This window comes from Anabrus simplex, chromosome 1 (genome assembly GCF_040414725.1).
Source record: "Anabrus simplex isolate iqAnaSimp1 chromosome 1, ASM4041472v1, whole genome shotgun sequence".
Lineage (NCBI taxonomy): Eukaryota > Metazoa > Arthropoda > Insecta > Orthoptera > Tettigoniidae > Anabrus > Anabrus simplex.
The window spans coordinates 992870775-992891533 of NC_090265.1; the positions used below are offsets into that span (position 1 = coordinate 992870775).

The 20759-nt window shown below is 41.5% G+C and overlaps 1 protein-coding gene across 1 annotated transcript in view; it reads left to right on the top strand.

The window, feature by feature from the left end:
- LOC136857867 (LON peptidase N-terminal domain and RING finger protein 3) overlaps nt 1-20759 on the top strand; it is a 109155-nt gene that overhangs the window by 53217 nt on the left and 35179 nt on the right. The window contains exon 2 of the mRNA XM_067136882.2: nt 18464-18582. Coding sequence (XP_066992983.2) covers nt 18464-18582 — 119 coding nt within the window. The remainder of the gene's footprint in view (nt 1-18463; nt 18583-20759) is intronic.

Here is a 20759-nt window from a genome sequence, read left to right on the forward strand (position 1 = left end):
ATGTGAGTCTGCCAAGTCCACTGAAGTGCACGCACCAACCTACCTTTTAAACGACATTGTCCACATTCATAACAGGGAATGGCATTGCTATTAATAGCATTGTTCATACCTCTGTTACATTCATATTGTCAGAGCCAAGGATGAGACTGAGACAGATCAATGAAAGCAACACAATTGTTCTAGCCTATACTGTTAAAAACAGATCATGCCAGCAGAGGCAGTAATAATAGACAATGATATGAAATCCATATTCAATAAACTTGGATGAGGGAAGCTGTTGTTGTTAAGAATAAGAAGAAGAAAAAAAATTGTGTGAAGTATACTGGTGGGTTTATGAATGTTTAAAATAAATGCTGAGGAGAGATTCTCTAAATGTCATATTTTCTTAATTTCAGTGAGTTTGTTCTACTTCGGAGTTCAAACCTAACATCTCTTCTCACCCATTTTGAAATTTACGTTCGGCCCTAAGTGAATGAATGAATGAATTAATTAATTAATTAATTAATTAGTGATTGGGGTCTTAGTGTAAATTAGGACTACATTATTTCATTCTTGACTCTCACAATATGAAAGTGACGGAGGTATGAGCAATGCTAGTAATGTCATTATTTAAATCTTACCTCGTATGACTTGCAAGAGAGGTACGTGTTTACGTATTTTCGAAATTCCGGCCGAGCCGTTACGTAAGAGTCCTGGTAACGCAGATAACGGTACTACATTTAGTTTTGTATTCCCTCCTCAGTAACAACAAGGATTACCTTCACCCCAAATGGTGGTGTCATTGACGCGAGATACGCGATGTATCTAATGTACGCTGTTTACAACCCAGCTGGCCCCATGTTTTATCGCGTGGGCACGATCCGGGTTGGTGAACTCCCTCCCTCAACCTTGTTAGGGGCCTCTTTGCACGTACAGTTATCTAGGGTTGAATAACAAGTAATTCCAGCGTCTGATGCAGCGATAGACGGTTTTGATGGTGCGTAGCTGAGCACATTTCGGATTGTAAAGATCGTTAAAACAGTGTGCTTAGTCGAGATTATCATGTACAGGCTGTATTCATAGCCTACATCTGAAAAACAGGTTTCGGAATCATATCCGGTAGATCTGGCTCACCAGTCCGCCTTGTTATTTGCATTGCTACTATGCAGGTGTGTATGTCTACCCTTTAGTCTCATTTCCTGATACGAGGTCGGGGATGGCATGAAATTAAATTAAAATACGGTGGCCTTGGTTCGAGGCTATTTCCTATTCTTGATGGCAACTACTACGACGCGACGTACCACTCACACCGTAATTTTTTAAGCAAAAATGTATTGCTTATTCTTGACATTAACATGCTTTATAATTCCTTCAATATATTAATACACAGCTTAATTTAAACCTCCCTCATACACTATTTGAATGTGCGTCATGGAAGTCGCGACTGCCGGATCCAATCATCAGTTTATTTTATGACAATATGAGAATATTACACGTCATGAATGTAATATTTAGATATTATATCTCCATTTTTATACTTTATCCACCTTTTTTTAAAATACGAATGGGAGTGTCATGAAATAAGACCATAAATTTATCGCACCATGACTAACGTCAGCGGTAGCAAACTGTGATTCTTCCATGTTCCTCTCACTCTGCTCAGGTGGTGGCCCGCCATTACCCGTTCGATAGCAAGTAACAACCGGCCGCAACACGTCCATGTTATAAGACTATCTCTCCATCTAACACATCGAAACGTCACAACAACAATAATAATAATAATAATAATAATAATAATAATAATAATAATCCACCTCCTTGGCTGAATGGTCAGCATAGTAGTCTTCAGTTCAGAGTGTCCTAGATCCGATTCTCGGCCGGACTGCGAATTTTCTCTGCATCTGGTTAATTCCTCCGGTTCGGCTGTTTGCGCTTTTATTAATACACAATTTCATGTACACACAACAAACCTCACTAACAACTACCACAGAAACATGCAATAGTGAATACATACTTGTACAGTTTTCCGAGACGCTGAGGTGCCGGAATTTAGTCTCGCAGGAGTTCTTTTACGTGGCACTAAATCTACCGACACGAGACTAACGTATTTGAGAACCTTCAAAACATCGCCGGTCTGAGTCAGAACCGAACCTGCCAAACTGGGGTCAAAAAGCCAACGCCTCAACCGTCTGAGACACTGAGCCAGGCTCATACGCTTTATTAATAATAATAATAATAATAATAATAATAATAATAATAATAATAATAATAATAATAATAATAATAATAATATATTTTTGCTTGGTCTTAGTGGACCACATGCCATCTTCAAAGTAAGGATTTAGGATTCATTTCAGGCATCACTGGAGCATCGTAATGGATGAGATTTACGAGAACTGTCTTTTGAACTGCCATGTCTAAAATAGGATATTCTTGACTCATAGCATACAACACAGTACACTATTGTGTCTGATCTAAAGTATTTCTTTTTCTTTTTTTCATTTCCGATGACTTAAATGTTAAAGATAACAACCTATGACTCACTTTCTCGGGAAACGAGGCCAAAGCCGAGAGTACTGACACAGTGACATAGAAATGAGGCGATGGAGGTACTGCATGACGTGAGGGCTGGGTAACCGGCATTCACGATTAACGTACGGCTTTTTTGTAAACAACGCACCATTTCATTTTTTGCCACACCAACAATCCCTTGAACTAGTTAACATGCAAGACGCTTGTGACACCCAGCTGAGTTCTACGTCTCCTCCACTTCATCGTCCATCATCCTTGTCCGATCAGTTCTTATTTTCTTCTCATCTCGGTAGTGGTAGGTTTGCCTGACCTAGAGATACTTTCATTTTCTCCCTTTCAAAAATATCCCCTGTCTACGCGATATTATTTTCTCTGAGGGTTCGCGACTCATTTTCTTCTTCCTTCATGGGGCCGATGACATTGGTGTTGAACACTCAAAACCGAGCGTTCAGTCCATCTTAGTCAATTAATGATGGATTGGAGGAGAGTGTAAGTTGTTATAAGAGGTGATCTAGATCTGAGCCGTCGTGAGTTTCAATCAGTAGCGGCGCTAAGAAGCTCGAGCCCCTCCCCCCACACACACTATAATAAAAATGGGCCCCTCGTTTCGTGATAAGTAATGTTACAAGCTTATTTCGTAGTACAAGGTTGTATATTATTACAATGAACAACAACGACGCAACGACAATAATAATAATAATAATAATAATAATAATAATAATAATAATAATAATAAATTTGCATGACGCTTTTTAAGTCACCGATTCTTTTATTTGTAGTTTTCCTTTTAGTTAAGATTTTTTTAAGAATTCGGAAAGAAGACATCTTCGGCACTCGTTAGAGTACTGTTGCCGGTTCCAATACTTCCCTGGTACCGGTAATGAAACTGAGAAAGGCATTTGCAGGACTATGAGAATATTCATGAATTTCGATATTTGTTGCTAAGTCCATATCAACGCCGAACCACGAGAAAATGAGTAAACAGAATTTCATGAAAATCGGTATGTAAAATCTGGAAATAGGTTGATACAGTCTAGGTCATAAATGTTTTTCATTCACGCTGGATGAAATGGTAGTTTAGGGGAAGGTGCCTATTTTAAAAAAAAATACTTGTTATTGGTCCTATCGGAAAGTATTACATACCGTAACGAAAGTTATAGAGACTACAAATTCCAATCATTTATGTATTATAAAAACCGAACCGACTATGATTATAGAATTCATGAATTTAGACTTTTGTCGCTTAGTCCATACGAACGCTAAGCATTGTTAACATGGAAATATTGTTATTCATGTTAACCGGCGATGATTTTTGTCATGATTGTCTAAAGGTGTAAAACCGCGAGTCATCGATCCTTATCGACAAGGTAAAATGTGAAGATTATAAAAATGAGGAAAAAAAATCGTGAAGGAACAATCGCGTGAAGAGTAGGACAAGAGAGAGTCATGAAAGACAGAAAATTCCATATGATTTGTCCCTTCAACGACGCGTACTGCAGCTGGTCCTGAATACAAAGAACCAAATTGAATGAGCGATAATATAAAAGTAAGTATCGGTAAGCGGAATGTGTGCCAGTGTGTCAGGCTTATGTAAAGCTCTCTGCTTTCTCCCCACTACCGCCCGCTGCAGCCATCAAGAATGTGGCAACGAGGCCGTGTGTTATATAACCCCAGCCGTCTGCCCACTCCTCCAATATATCTCCGATGCGAGGTGTCAATGCAGTAGCCTAATTTCGCGGAAACTGAACAATAGTTGAGTTGAGCAGCTGGAATCTGTCTCACCACTGCACATCAAGACCTCGTGCTGCAGAGCCTCGAACATAACGTTTACTCAGTAGTAAAGCTCAGCGTTTAACACCGTTTCAACTTCAGCTGGTCTTGACATACGCTGGAATGCCTACATTTTGTGTGATATGGGTTTTTTTAGTACGTCAGAGGATCTACTGACACGAGTCTCGCAAGCACCGGAGGCGAGTTACCAATTAACTGCACTACACACCTGGTCACTTACGTATGCCAGTCATCGTATGTCAGTACCACACTGTCCGGTTCCTTGGCTAAATGGATCAGCGTAGTAGAAGTCGGTTCATAGGGCCCTGGATTCGATTCCCGGCTGGGTCTGAGATTTTAGTCTTAATTCGTTAATTCCCTTGATTCGAAGACTCATTGTTTGTGCTGTCTCCAACATCCCTGCAACTCATACACACAGCACTATCATCCACCACAATTACACTTAGTTTCCTATAATGGCAGATGCCGTCCACCCCAGTCGCAGCGTCTGCCTTACAAGGGCTGGACCAGGCTAGCAATCATTACATTATTATAGTACCACACTGTTCAGTTCACTTGAATTTGTATAAATTACACTTCATTCGTTGTGGTCTTTTCTAGAAAACAAGCTCACGTGTATTATTATTATTATTATTATTATTATTATTATTATTATTATTATTATTATTATTATTATTATTATTATTATTATTGTCTCAAATTAAGGCGCACTTTTAATAAAAATTTCGGTTGTGAAAATACTTTTTCTTCACAATTTGTTTTACGTCGCACCGACACAGATAGGTCTTATGGCGACGATGGGATAGGAAGGGCCTGGAAGTGGAAAGGAAGCGGCCGTGGCCTTCATTAAGGTACAGCTCCAGCATTTGCCTGATGTGAAAGTGGGAAACCACGGAAAACCATCTTCAGGGCTGCCGACAGTGGGGTTCGCACCCACTATCTCCCGGATGCAAGCTCACAGCTGCGCGCTCCTAACCGCACAGTCAACTCGCCCGGTCATGAAAATACTGAGAAGCGGCTAATATGCCTGATCTTATAAAACTGCCCTTCACCATAAGCCATCATACATAACAGTCATTAAAAGAGAACGCTTATTTTTTTTTAAGTTTTGCAACGGATACCGCTACTGCGGGAAAGCGAGTAACAGGAAGAAGGAAGTAGCGTATGGCTTCTCTATTGCATAACGTGCATCTCGCCGCTTGTGACTCTTGATCTTGTGACATGTTCTTTGTTTTCATGTCGCAGTACTAATACAAGGTAGACATTCTGTTATAACATTTAATTTTTGCCGGTAAGAACGATCACTTAAAGAGAGTGAATAGCTTCAACCAACTTGGGAATTCGGCATAGGCCTAGTTACTAACTTACCGAAGTTTAAAACTGCCGTGTCTGTTACTGTATGTGTTAGGCTAAAATCACATTTAATAGAGAAGGTAGCGAGCTCAATAGCTGCAGTCGCTTAAGTGCGGCCAGTATCCAGTAATCGAGAGATAGTGGGTTCGAGCCCCACTGTTGGCAGCCCTGAAGATGGTTTTCCGTGGTTTCCCATTTTCACACCAGGCAAATTCCGGAGTAAGGCCACGGCCGCTTACTTCCACTTCATCGGCCTTTCCTATCCCATCGTTGCCATAAGACATATCTGTATCGGTGCGACGTAAAGCAAATAGCAAAAAAAAAAAAGAGAGAGAGAGAGAGAGAAGGTGGTAGAAGATATGGATTGGACGAATCTAATTTGGGACGTCGGATCGCTTCAAATAAGAGTAGATAAATTATGTTTTAACGAATAAATATTCTGGTGAATTCGCTACCTCCCCACCCCCCACCCCTTCCTACCTCTATCCCATGTTGCTGCTTCCCCTTCCCAGTACGTCTCGCCAAACGGTAAGATTCATTGTCCTGTTATGCGTGCTGGAAAATATTACTAAAACCTTAAAAATAAACATTATTTGAATAGCCTAATATTAAGGGAGATGTAGTGATTTCTTACTACCAATAATACTAGGCTCATGAATTAAATCGCATGCTTTTCGGATAGTATTGTATATTTTGTTTTCATCAACTAACATGAAGACCTAGATAAGTATCAGTACAGTAATTCTCTGCGTAATGAAGAGTCTGGATCAAGAAATGCAAAATGAAGTGCTATTCGAGAGCTAATGTAGGCCAATTCATCCTTCTTTTGCTTCTTTTTCTACAGTTTTTTCCACACCTGTGGGGTCGCGGGATCGAACTGTGTCACACATGTAAATTTGGCCCTGTTTTAGGCCGGATGCCCTTCTTGACACCAACCGTACATGGAGGGATGTAATTACTATTGCGTGTTTCTGCGGTGGTTGGTAGTGCAGTGTGTTGTATGAATATGAAGAGGAAAGTGTTGGGACAAACACAAACACCCAGTCCCCGAGCCGGAAGAATTAAAATCCCCGACCCGGCCGGGAATCGAACCCGGGGCCCTCTGAACCGAAGGTCTCAACGTTAGCCATTCAGCCAATGAGTCGGACAGCTAATGTAATTCATGATTCATGTCAATGATGGAGGAGTGAAGCTAGACAGAATATGCAAGAAAACCTGTTTTCCAACAAGAGGTAGTGAGGTGAACGTCCGGGCTCTGTAAGCCAGGTCCGGGAGGAGGTGAACGGCCCTCGTCAACTGCGGGATTAGCGTACATGACCCTCACGGCTTTGTCTCCCTTATCCTCGTAGTCCGTCTAGAACTACAGTATATAATATTGTTAACGTCTAGGACAAAATAAATTATATTTAGCATAGCAATAGTCAAATAATTGTGAGAGGGAAATGTAAGTCATGTATCGAATTTAATGAATTGCAATAAACGAATGCTCTCTCCCCAGTTTCAGGCGATCCGGAACTGGGAGACGGGAGTATTCTATTCTATTCTAGTCCGTCTAGAGGCGCGGTTCTATTTATTTGGTCAAAGCACCCTGACAGTGAACTGGAAGACAAAGCTACTTCCAGCATCGAAATAGACCTCTCACCTAGGTTGGAGACGAATGAATGCTTCGAAGAATGGGTGGCGTATCATACGGCAATATCGTGGAAAACACGAAACCTCCATCCGTCCAGATACACTGCCAGTCGTGTGTCATCGCATGCGTACCTTCTCCCGATGGCTTATTCGTTCAGTTGGAAGAATGAATGTGTGGATTTTTTTAATTTATTTTTTACAATTTGCTTTACGTCACACTGACACATATAGGTCTTACGGCGACGGTAGGATAGGAAAGGCCTAGGCATGGGAAGGAAGCGGTCGTGGCCTTAATTAAGGTACAGCCTGGTGTGAAAATTGGAAACCACGGAAAACCATCTTCAGGGCTGTCGACAGTGGGGTTCGAACCCACTATCTCCCGGATACAAGCTCACTGCTGCGCATGGCCAACTCGCCCGGTAGAATGAAGTTTAACCACGATCTATGACACCTACTCAGAATTCAAGTTTTACGTTCCCCGTTCTATTCTTCAAGAGTTGGATATCGTAATCATACCTCTTGTGGTTGTACGTATCATTTTATATGCCTTGCAGTAATATTACAAAGCTTATTCTCCACACCGCGGGTACTTACAACTATCCTTCAAAGAATACGTGTCCAATATTTGTGTTCGTCGGTCTAGTTTGTAGACTATGTTCCCTCTCACCACTCTATGTAGGATAGGACTAGAAATATGAAGGAAATTACCGTGGTCTTCATTAAGTTATACAGTCCCAGCATTTGCCCGGCGTGGAAGTGGAGAAAACACAGAAAATCCAACTTCAGGGCTGCCGACAGGGAGGTTCGAACTCACCATTTCCTTAACGCAGTCTAACAGTTACGTACCCAAACCGCGCAACTATCTTGCTCGGTTACATAAAACTCTATGTTTGAATTTAATACCATTCCTTCTGTATCTAATACACGTGATGACAGACTGTAATAAAATTGCATCTTTTACCTAGTGAGGTAAGCAACAGGAAATACCTCACTCCTTAGATGCCTAGAATTCCTATTTGATGACTCCAAGGCCTTCTAGGAAAGCTGAACATGTGAAACTGTTGTTTTTGGATGGAGGGCTATACATACATACATACATACGTACGTACGTACATACATACATACATACATTTTGTATGTTGGGTATTCAGTCCGAAGGCTGGTTTAATCCTCAACAGTTCCACCAATAACTGTTATAGATGGCCTAGGCATCACTGAAGAGGCGTACTAAGGAAACGAGGAACGAGGTAGTTTCCCGTTGCTTTCCTTGCCGACCCCACTGAAATGCACACACCAACCGACCCTGCGAGCAACATTTTCACACCAAGCATAATAGGGACTAGCTGCATATATAATGGCAGTACAGGATAGGTCCAAATACAAAAAGCTCGTGGAAGGTCACAGATGGACAGACACCAGGATCCAGATTCAGATCACGGAAGCCGAGAGAAAGAGGAGGAGTGAGAGAATGAAGAGGTATTGGGAAGAAAGAAGACGTACCGAACAAGTCACTCGTGATCCTCAGGGGTCGTAACGAACCTAATAATAATAATAATAATAATAATGGCATTACTAGCATCCGTCATACCTCGGTCACTTTCATATCGTCAAAGCCAAAATGAGACTGAGACAGGTCATTGAAAGTAACAAATTTGTTCTAGCCCATACCAGCCCATACTAGGTCTCAACAGCAAAGGCATACATACATCATCAAAAGAGTAGCTGTCAGCAATTACAGGTATCGTCACTGTTACGTAATCTTTTTGTATCGTTCGCGACTCAGCGAATGTTTGCCGGGTGAGTAGCTCATACGGAAGAGTGATGGCCTTCTGAGCTGAAGTTGGCGGGTTTGGTCTTGGCTCAGTCCAGTGTTATTTCAGTGTGCTCACATACGCTAGCCTCGTGTCTGTAGATTCACTGGCACGTAAAAGAACTCCTACGGAATAGATTTCCGACACATCGGCATCTCCGCAAACCGTAAAAGTAGGCAGTGGGCTGTAAAATCATTGAAAATACACAGTCTGTTTCCAGTCATTCGATCGGGTCAGGAATGGAATGAATGAAGCCCCCATCTAGCGGCGAGGATGGGAATTGTGCCGGCTGCCGAAACCTGTCGCACTCCTCTGGGGCAATGATTAATGAATGACAGATGAAATGAAATTATATTGGAGAGTGTTGCAGGAATGAAAGATGACAGGGAAAACCGGAATACCCGGAGAAATCCTGTCCCGCCTCCGCTTTGTCCAGCACAAATCTCACATGGAGTGACCGGAATTCGAACCACGGAACCCAGTGGTGAGAGGCCGACGCGCTTCCGCCTGAGCCACGGAGGATTGTAAAATCAATACAATTGTTATTTTCAGCGATGTGTTGTTAAATGAATAATGAAACCGATGTGAATCGCTAGATTTTACAGATTCCTTGATTTGTAATCGCTAGCGTGCTTAGATTTCGAACACCGAGCGAGTTGGCCGTGCGATTAGGAGCGCGCAGCTGTGAGCTTGCATCCGGCAGATATTGGGTTCGAGCCCCACTGTCGGCCGCGCTGAAGATGGAAGAAATAGATTTCGAACAAATTTATTGTTCATCAACCACTTTGTCTGTGAGTGCTGCGTTAAACTGAAAGTGTTCTAATAAATGTGATACTTCGCAATCTGACCACGAATTCCACAATAAGACATATTCTTTGTTGTAATGTGTTGATTGGCGTGCTACTGCAGTGCGGATGTACCATTCTCTGTTGTAAGACAGTTTCCAGCTGGATAACTTTTAACTTCTTCCTGGCCTTCCTCCCAATTATCTGGGGACGGCACTGATGTCGATTAAACCCAGTTCTACAACTGGATGCTTTTCCTGGCGTCAATCCCTTTGTGTAGGGATGTATTCACTGTTGTACGTCCATGACGGTTCGTAGTGTAATGTGTTAAATGTAATTCAAGATGTATGACAGTTACAAACACCCGGCCCCAGAACTAGACGAATCACCCAAAAGCGGGTAAAACCCCCGGCCCAGACGGAAATCAAACCCGGGGCTCTTTGAACCGAAAGCCACAACGCTGACCATTCAGCCAAGGGCTAGACAAAAGAAAAAAGAACTCGAATGCAAATTTCCATTTTATTTTATTTTTCTTTTTTTCTTTATCTGTTTACCCTCCAGCGTTGGTTTTTCCCTCTGACTCGGCGAGGGATCCCACCTCTACCGCCTCAAGGGCAGTGTCCTAGAGCTTCAGACATTGGGTCGGGGGATACAACTGGGGACGATGACCAGTACCTCGCCCAGGTGGGTTCACCTGCTGAAGAGGGGCCTTGGTGGGGGATGGGAGGGGATAGACAAGAGGAAGGAAGAGAGAAGGAAGCGGCTGTGGCCTTAAGTTAGGTACCATCCCGGCATTTGCCTGGAGGAGAAGTGGAAAACCACGGAAAACCACTTGCAGGATGGCTGAGGTGAGAATCGAACCTCCCTCTATTCAGTTGACCTCCCGAGGCTGAGTGGACCCCGTTCCAGCCCTCGCACCACTTTTCAAATTTCGTGGCAGAGCCGGGAATCGAACCCGGGCCTCCGGGGGTGGCAGCTAATCTCTAAACACACTAACCACTACACCACGGAGGCGGACCTTCTTTTTCTCCGTCAGTTTTTCCTCAGCAAGCTAGAGGTTCAAGGGCATAGTGAGACTCCCAGATCATACGCCGCCTGAGAAAACTAATAAAATGGAACTGGTCATGAGTACTGCAGTGACAGGTTTCCTTTCTGTAAGTATATGGTATCTGATGAACGCTACTGTTCACATGCTCTGCGCAGCTAGAAAAAAATTATACTCCTTTTGGTATAGCATGGCGTAGCAGCGGAAGAAAACCGTTTTATTTGTAAAGCGCTATTGACGGCTTCAAGGTCAGGTTATATAAGCACAAAGGAACAAAAACTATTCCTCGACGCGATCGGTGTGTGAGCTGCATTACGTAATGGAACATGTCCGACCGGATCTATAGAACTCAGACAAACTGGAGCGAAGAGGTTCAGGTTACTAAACGGAAATAGCGGTTATCAAGATTAAACGTCTTATTAAAAATAAAAACCCAGCCTCCGACTTAATTCAGAAAAGTCCTGTCCATTTATGTGTAGATACTGTTCAAGATATTCTAAAATCATGTAGAGTTGTGAAAGAAAGTCTTCATTAGAAACACTTGCGTGTTCACTTGTTTCATTTTCACGTTAACCTTACAGTCTAGCGCACAACACGATAGGGCTGGGAAAGTGCACCGTACGAAGATCCGCGGTATATACGTACATTAATTTCGGCTTTCAGCATTATTGGCAGATCTTCCGAAATTTCGTAAGATCTGCTGATTTTTTAAAATATAACAGAAAATACTAATTTGATGGAAATCTTCCAAACTTTTTTGTCCTCGCTCCATAGATCCATATACCTGGGCAGTAATAAGTCCATCCACGGTTGCACATCAATGCTTCATCTGCCATCGGTTCTCAGAGAGACTGGAGTACCGATTATTACATTCTTTCTTTCCTTCTTTCTTTCTTTCTTTCTTTCTTTCTTTCTTTCTTTCTTTCTTTCTTTCTTTCTCCAGTTATTTCTGGGGTCACTGAAGCAAGCCGGCTACCCAGACTCATTTTGATTTTGGCCGGATGTCCTTCCCGACGCCACGTAACTTTTGAGAGAGAAATCCCAACTCAGAGTCGACCGGGATTTGAACCTCATTCTTCCAGGAGGGAAGCCAACTGCTAAGCCTTTGAGCTAATCACGCCCCCCCCCCCCTTCGCCCTCTTCGCATGTAGGCGCTCCCAAATTATAAATGATTGCGCCGGGACCTACCACCTCATAGTTTGGGGATCTAGAAGAGAAATATAATATCTGCATCTTGCTAAGGTCTTGAAACTTGGTATTTGATGAAGAATGATATTTGAAGGCTGGGAGGAAGTGGAAAAATTCTAGGTTAATAAGTGAATGTTATGAACGTTACTCTACGTTACTTATATGGCTATTTTTCTCTAACATTTTCTCTAACCGAAAATATGATGTATTCTTAACTCCTTCCGAAATTTAGACAATATTTTTCAGCCCTGTCTTCAGAAATATTTCGGAATCTGGTAACCATTCTATATTTTATACTAACTGATGATCCGTGCTTCGCTAAGGAATTCTACATTGTATACATAATTCTAGGTGAAGTAGTGTACACGTTGTGAGTAAGATTTTACTAAATTGCATAGCACTTAGCGTTATCCCAGAAACACGACGGGTAAGTCGCCATACGTCGTTTCTCATGTGAAGACCGGGTTAGGGAATTTTCATTGTAACGACAGGTCTTGTTGCCTAACATTGGTCACAATCAATTTGGGGAGTTTTCATTATGATGGCAGGTCCTCTTGTGTACTGCCAGTCACAATCGAGTTGGGCAGTTTTTATTATGATGGCAGACACTCATTGTTCACCTGCCCTGTTACATCCCCAGAAAGACTGTTATTGTGATTTTCCCAACTAAACTCGACAATAGGAACTCATAACAAACGTCGATACCCTTATCCGGATTCGAACTGGGAGCAGGAGCATCGCATAGTTCTCCAGCCATACAATGTGATCCTTCCACGCCTACGCTTACTTTCAATCTGTGTCAGTGTTCATATCCGCTATTTTGAGTTTGGCTATTTCCTGGGTGGCTGCAGGACTATCGCGCAACATAATTACTGACGGTTCTACATCGATTAGGAACGTAGTAGGTTGGCAGTTAAGGGCGTTCAAATGCAAGGATCCAGTACGTTAAGTAAGGTTTTCAGTGCAAAATTCCAACTTCCTGATGTCTCTTAATATCTGTTGGTAAAGAAGGGACGATGTGTGCATGTCTATCCCTTAGTCCCGTTCCTTGGTATTAGGTGAGATGAGTTTATGTGGCAAGATTTTACGGCCGGATGCTCCTCCTGACGCCAACCTCAATTGATGAGGTAATGAAGATGAAATGAATGATGGAGCTGGAAGGAATCGGCGGTGGCATCTGAAAAGGAAACGAGTCGGCATTTCCCTAGAAGTGAAAATGGGAAACCACAGAAAACCATTCTCAGGACAGCCGATGGTGGGGTTCGAACCCACACGTTCGTCGAATGCAGAGCTTGGCTCCATATTATATTATATTATATTATATTATATTATATTATATTATATTATATTATATTATATTATATTATATTATATTATATTATATTATATTATATTATTATTATTATTATTATTATTATTATTATTAACCCCCTCCGTAGAGTAACGGTTAGTGTTATTAGCTGCCGTCGTCGGGGGCCCGGTTGAAATGGTACATGCAGCTCACCTCCATTGGAGGTGTGCCTGAAAAGAGCTGCACCACCTCGGTATGAGGACACGAGTTTACTTGTCCGACTCGTTGGCTGAACGGTTAGCGTACTGGCCTTCAGTTCAGAGGGTTCCGGGTTCGATTCCCGGCCGGGTCAGGGATTTTAACCTTCATTGGTTAATTCCAATGGCCCGAGGGCTGGGCGTTTGTGCTGTCCCCAACATCCCTGCAACTCACACACCACACATAACACTATCCTCCACCACAATAACACGCAGTTACCTACACATGGCAGATGCCGCCCACCCTCATCGGAGGGTCTGCCTTACAAGGGCTGCACCCGGCTAGAAATAGCCGCACGAAATTATTATTATTATTATTATTATTATTATTATTATTATTATTATTTTGGTCCATATATCTAGTATTCGGTCTCCTACTTTAGTTCCAGACTCAAAAATTACAGAAATACACACAACAAACTCCAGAACAGCGCGTGTTTTAGGTCTCTTCTACACTTGCTGTTACTTACTTTTGATAAATTATTTCAATTTTCGTTTGTTCTATAACAACTGCTCCCAATTTTATCCAAATTAACTGTGATTAAGCAACGCTTTCGAACATTACAATAACCACTTAAGATCGCTTATCCGAGATTGTGAAGGGGTACTCGATTCTCTCGGTAGGACGTGTGTTCGATTCCCTGTCAGGAAGTAGACTTCCACTTGTGCAAATGGCCCTAGGTTAATTCCTGAGGGCAAGGGTGGCAGGACTTCGGCTAACCACTCTATCCCAGTAAGTGACGAAGGTCCGGGTAGTGGAAGCCTTCACCTTCTACTTCTCCAAGGGGCTTGATGGCCAGTACCGAAATGGGTTTAATTTTTTTCTAACAGTTCTAAGTGAAATAAGTAATTATCAGTCAACGTAGTAATGTTATTCTCCGTATTAGTTCCGGACCATCCGTAATTGATTGCCTGTTGTTTAATCTAAAGGGTGAAGCCGAATTCCACCTACAAACTTTCGCAGGTTGTTCAGGAATACCTGCTGAGGATACTGGCGTAAGGGACCCGTGGTCTCCGGTGGCTCGGTACAGAACAATTTCATTTCGTTTGGTTTGTTGCGTCAGTTAGCTTTGTACCTGTATTGCACTTAAATGCTAGTTCTTGATAAATGCCGGGGTGTCGATATTTTGTCCCGCAGGAGTTCTTTAACGTGCCGGAAGCTATACTGTATTTACAATGTTGTACATTTAGGTTATTGCATATTACAGGCTTTTTCACTGATATGAAGGTATTTCCACAGAAACAAGGATGATTGGAGTAAGAAACAGAATAAATCGTAATTACATTATTACTCTGTAACGAGCAACCGTAGACCACTGGTCCCTTATAGCATTATACTCAGAAGATATCCCTGGACAACCTCTGAAAGTTTGTCGGTGGATTTCGGGTTCATCCTGTATAGCAAAGATTGCGTGAAATATATATTTCAAGGGAAACTTGAGTTACTTATAGAGAAAGTAATGCAAATCCCCCCCCCCCACTTTCAGTGGCGTTGTCTGTCAGCCTTCTGTTTCCAGTTACTTTGTTCGATCCCGGCTGAGGCCGGCGGCATTAGAGGGCATTAGGGCGCCATAAAGAACTCCTTTACAATCCGCAATTGAAGAGACAGTACATAAATATCATTATTATCCATACAAATCCCTATTAATTAAATGTTTATGTCGATGGTTGTAATGGGAAGAAATAGTCATTGCTGAGTAGCTTTCTAGTTGGATATTTCACTAGTATCCAGAATTTTAGACCGTGTGATTGCGAGGTGGATTTTCACCTGATTTCATTGTGTCAGAAAAAGCATTCGGCTTTAAAACTCCATCCAAACGTGTGTACTTCATCTACCTCTGGAATATATAAAACGACCCAATGGACTCATCCACGTTAACCATAGTGAACACTGTCCATTATTCTGTGTTTCGTTAGTCTCCGCGTGCGCTCTGTAGTGTCACTGGCGGATTTATCTAACATTAGAACGCCGTGTTCTAATGAAACACTTGCTACACAGCGACAGAGTGGGTTGCCTATACGAGACTTACGTAACTGTTTCTATTCCTGGCCTCAGTCTTACGTAACCTGGTAATATAGAATATTGTAACTTACATTGTTGATGATAAGTTAAAATACTCTCCTCAGCAGTTATACATTTTATTGACTGGCTGTTAAACAGGACAGGAAAGTTTAAAACTGAATGTGTTACGACGGGGAAAATTCCTAGTTGGCATTGTCATTTAAAACGTATATCTTTCTTTCTTAATTTGTCCTCGACATCTTCTTGAAAAAATCCTTTAGTATCCATAATTCGGTGATTAAGACAACTTCCCAGAGAAATATGACAGTAGAGAACCAAATAGAAAGCAAACATTGAGGAGTGTCTACCCTTCGCGCATTTCACCTAATGTGGAATAAGTAAGGGTACGATCAGGTCATTATCCCCTTCAATTATTTCTTTTGTAAAGGGATAGAGATATTTCTATGTAGACGGATCGATGCATTAACAGCTATAAACCAAAGAGTTAAGTGGTTAAATTTCTTAGGTCGCAAGGTATCAGTTCCATTCAGAAACTAAGGAGAGTTGTAAGGGAAGGCTATACAAGACGATAAGTTTAACACAAAATCTATACTGTATTTACAAGAGTAAATTTAAAAATAATAAATTATATAATAAATTAATAATATTTCTGACACACATGAGTAAAGAAAATTAAGTTCTTAATTTAGTCTTAGAATGTTTTCACAAACACAGCACGTTGTCCATCTTATTCAGTATGAACCTAAGAACGTTCCCCTAATCACACAGACACAGACTCGTGTCCAGTTACCTCTAAGCCACCCCGGTCTCTTTCACTCTTGGATCATCTTTGCCGCACAATCAAATTAATCAGACTATTTAATTTTCAGTGCAGTTATTCGGCAATTTCATACAATGTTACTGTCTTGGAATTCCATGCTTTAATTTATTGAAGCATCATCTTATTCATTTGTTGTTCACTACTGCAACGTTTTATATCGTGTTTTAGCCGCATCAAGTTGATTACTCTGTTTCTAGAACTATGTGTTTTTCTCAGTATATTCTTCATATACTCATAACACACCACGTTACTAACCGCTACAGAAATACGCAGTGGTGATATACATCCTGCTACATACGGCTGGCATCAGGAAGGACATTCGGGCGTTTAACGGAGCTAATTCTACAGGTGCGACACAGTTCTCACCCGCGACCCCGCCAGAGAGTGGAAAAAGTGGCATAATAATAATAATAATAATAATAATAATAATAATAATAATAATAATAATAATAATAATAATAATTTTGTTTAAAGAAACGCAGCCCACGGTTTGTTGTATATAGTCTTTAAAGGACCTTAGGCATGCCAAGACAACTGCTGGCCAGCCAAAAACTACAAATATTGATCAAGCGTAACAGTATTTTCACTTACATTGCTTTGGTTTCCACGTCCATGTTTACCAGACATACTTCACGAATCTTAGTGAACCCTGTTCCATCCTTAAGTCCAGGATTTAAACTCTTGGAAATTCTAGAAATCGCACGCAGTGCTTCCAGATAAGAGGCAAAACTGCTACTACTACCACTACTACTACTACTACTACTACTACTAAATTATTCTAAGTGGTAACTATCCAACGAGTGTCAACATTGCAGATCTCAAGGAGTAAGACCCCTTCTCTACAAAACCTGGACCATAAAGAATAACTAAATAAATTGGTTATTGTTTTAATGTCAGAGAATACATAAATGTTTGTCGAGTACGCAGTCCGAAAGCTGGTTGTATCCTCAAATGATCCACGATTAGCTGTCATAAATAGACTAGGCGTCACTGAAGAGCATGAGTTACTTTCCTGTAACTCCTCACAAAGCCAGAAGATGCTATTACGTGTCAGTCTGCCAAGCCCACTGAAATGCACGCACCAACCGACCCTATGAACAACACTTTCACACCATTCATAACAGAGACTGGCTGTATAAGGAATGGTGTTACTAACATCGCTCATACCTCAGTCACTTTCATACCGGGCGAGTTGGCTGTGCGCGTAGAGGCGCGCGGCTGTGAGCTTGGATCCGGGAGATAGAAGGTTCGAATCCCACTATCGGCAGCCCTGAAAATGGTTTTCCGTGGTTTACCATTTTCACACCAGGCAAATGCTGGGGCTGTACCTTAATTAAGGCCACGGCCTCTTCCTTCCAACTCCTAGGCCTTTCCTATCCCATGGTCGCCATAAGACCTATCTGTGTCGGTGCGACGTAAAGCCCCTAGCAAAAAAAAAAAAAAAAAAGGTGGGGTCACTTTCATATCGTCAAAGCCAAGGATGGGATTGAGATAGGAAATATGAAAGCAACATCTTGATCTGACCCATACAAGAAGAATACAGAATACATTTTGCCTGGTTGCACCAGCTTTTTGTAAACATGCTAACATATAGACAACCTATACGCAAATACATAACCTCCAAAGAAATTACTATGTATATTTCCGAAGATGTATATTATGTATAACTCTCATGTATTTCATTATGTTTGGAGAACTGAATTTAGTATTAGATACCATTTATGGTTTAAAACTCATCTATTTTGAGCGATAATTTCGGAAAACTACTTGCATGTTATACTCAGCGGATCGCACTCTCGCTCTAAGCGGATTCTATGGAGATAGATGGCTACACTGAGGATAGTCTGTGTGAATGTGGGCAAGATTTCCAACTGCAATATTGGGAGGGGAAAAAAAATTCTTGTGAACATTATGAATTTCGTCCAGTCTTCTGTAATTATTCTTTCTTGTTTACAGCACCGGACAGCGCCATGGCCCTGTGCAGTCGCTCGCAGTTACTTTACCGGCTCAATCGACCGCAGGCTGCTCTGGTGGACGCAGATGCTGTAGTCAAGCTGCGACCTAACTGGGGCAAGGTGAGTAAAAAAGAAGCAAATGCAAGCTTGTAGTTTTATACGTGACTGTTGATATCGTGATGATTGCTACGGAACCCCGCCGGGCTGAGGCGCTGGTCTTCTGACCCAACGTGGCAGGTTCGATCCTGGCTCAGTCCGGTGGTATTTGAAGGTGCTCAAATACGTCAGCCTCGTGTTGGTAGGTTTACTGGCACGTAAAAGAACTCCTGCGGGACTAAATTCCGGCACCTCGGCATCTCCGAAAACCGTAAAAGCGTAGTAAGTGGGATGTAAAGCAAATAGCATTATTATTATTATTATTATTATTATCATTATTATTATTATTATTATTATTATTATTATTATTATTATTATTATTATTATTATTATTGCTACGGAACCTCCAGTTTTATGTGCAAACCGAACCTCAAGAACTGACTTTTCATTTCAAGCATCCCACGCGTACTGTCGGGGGATTTGAATCATGGCCACCGTGGTGAGAAGCCAGTCATAATGTCACGTGGCTGTCACACACACACACACACTGATTAAAAAGATCCAGGCCACTATCACATTTAATTTAGCGTTTGCTATATCTTATAAAAACAATGAGTTTATTGAGATCAAGCGTTTTTGCTATCTTCTTACAAGGAATCCATCCCACTTCGAGGTCGGGAAAGCACAATGGTTGCTGATATATTTCGAAGTGCCACATGCACTATATTAGCTACTACTGGAAAACCTTCTCCACGACAGTAGAAAGATGCGAGAAAATGGTCAGCCTATAAATAGAAAAATGATCTATAGGAGGCAGGAGTTGCATCTCACAAAATGAACATTTGCAGAGTTCACAAAATGATCAAAGTAGACTAAACTTAAACCATGCATAGCGAATTAAGAACGAGTCCCTGCACTTCATCTAAATTAAAAGTGATCCTTCGCTGTAATAAAACAACGAGGAAAACCAGAATACAACCACTCCTGAAGAATGCGCATTGAGTCAACAAACTTTACAGATATAACAGTCCTTCATGATTTACTACACCCAAGGTGTTTGCTTTTTTTGATTTAGGTAGAGTGACTCGTTTCATATTCTCTACTCATGGTGCAAGTTAAAGTCTAACGGGTTTATCGCCACTCTTCTTCAGAACACCAGGTTCTTTTTGGACTCCTTAGGACAGCACAATCGCTGGACAATTCAGAAAAACGGAAGGAAGTATGGAGGCCCCAACTGTGTTCAACATATATAAATGACAAAGCCATTGTCCTCAGCTGCAAGTGTTTCCTCTATGCTGATGATCTCGCTTTGGCCACACAGAACACAGAGTTCAATCAATCAATCAATCAATCAATCAATCAATCAATCAATACTGATCTGCATTTAGGGCAGTCGCCCAGGTGGCAGATTCCCTATCTGTTGTTTTCCTAGCCTTTTCTTACATGATTTCAATGAAACTGGAAATTTATTGAACATCTCCCTTGGTAAGTTATTCCAATCCCTAACTCCCCTTTCTATAAATGAATATTTGCCCCAATTTGTCCTCTTGAATTTCAACTCTATCTTCATGTTGTGATCTTTCCTACTTTTAAAGACGCCACTCAAACTTATTCGTCTACTAATGTCATTACACGCCATTTCTCCGCTGACAGCTTGGAACATACCACTTAGTCGAGCAGCTCGTCTTCTTTCTCCCAATTCTTCCCAGCTCAAACTTTGCAACATTTTTGTAACGCTACTCTTTTGTCGGAAATCACAAATCGAGCTGCTTTTCTTGGGATTTTTTCCAGTTGTTGAATCAGGTGGAGAGCAGTTTGATCAATGTTCTAGAAAGTATGTCAAGTTACTACAGTGCACACCAACGTAGATCAAAACCTCTAAGACACAAGTGTGCGGGTTTTATCTGAGACATAGCGGAACCCATCAAAGGTTAAAGATAGTGAGATCAGACGTTGAACTAAAACGTTGTGACAATCCAAAACACTAAGAGTGACGTTCGACAAATCTTTCAGATTCAAGCAGCACTGTATGAACTGCAAGTTACAAGTTTCCATTGAAAATACTCTGCTGCGAAAACAGCGGTAGTAAACCACAAACTATTCGAACTTAGGCGTTAGCACTGTGATATTCTGCTGCAGAGTACGTCTGTCCTGAATGGTACAATTCGTATCACATCAAACAAGTGGATGTAACTCTCAAT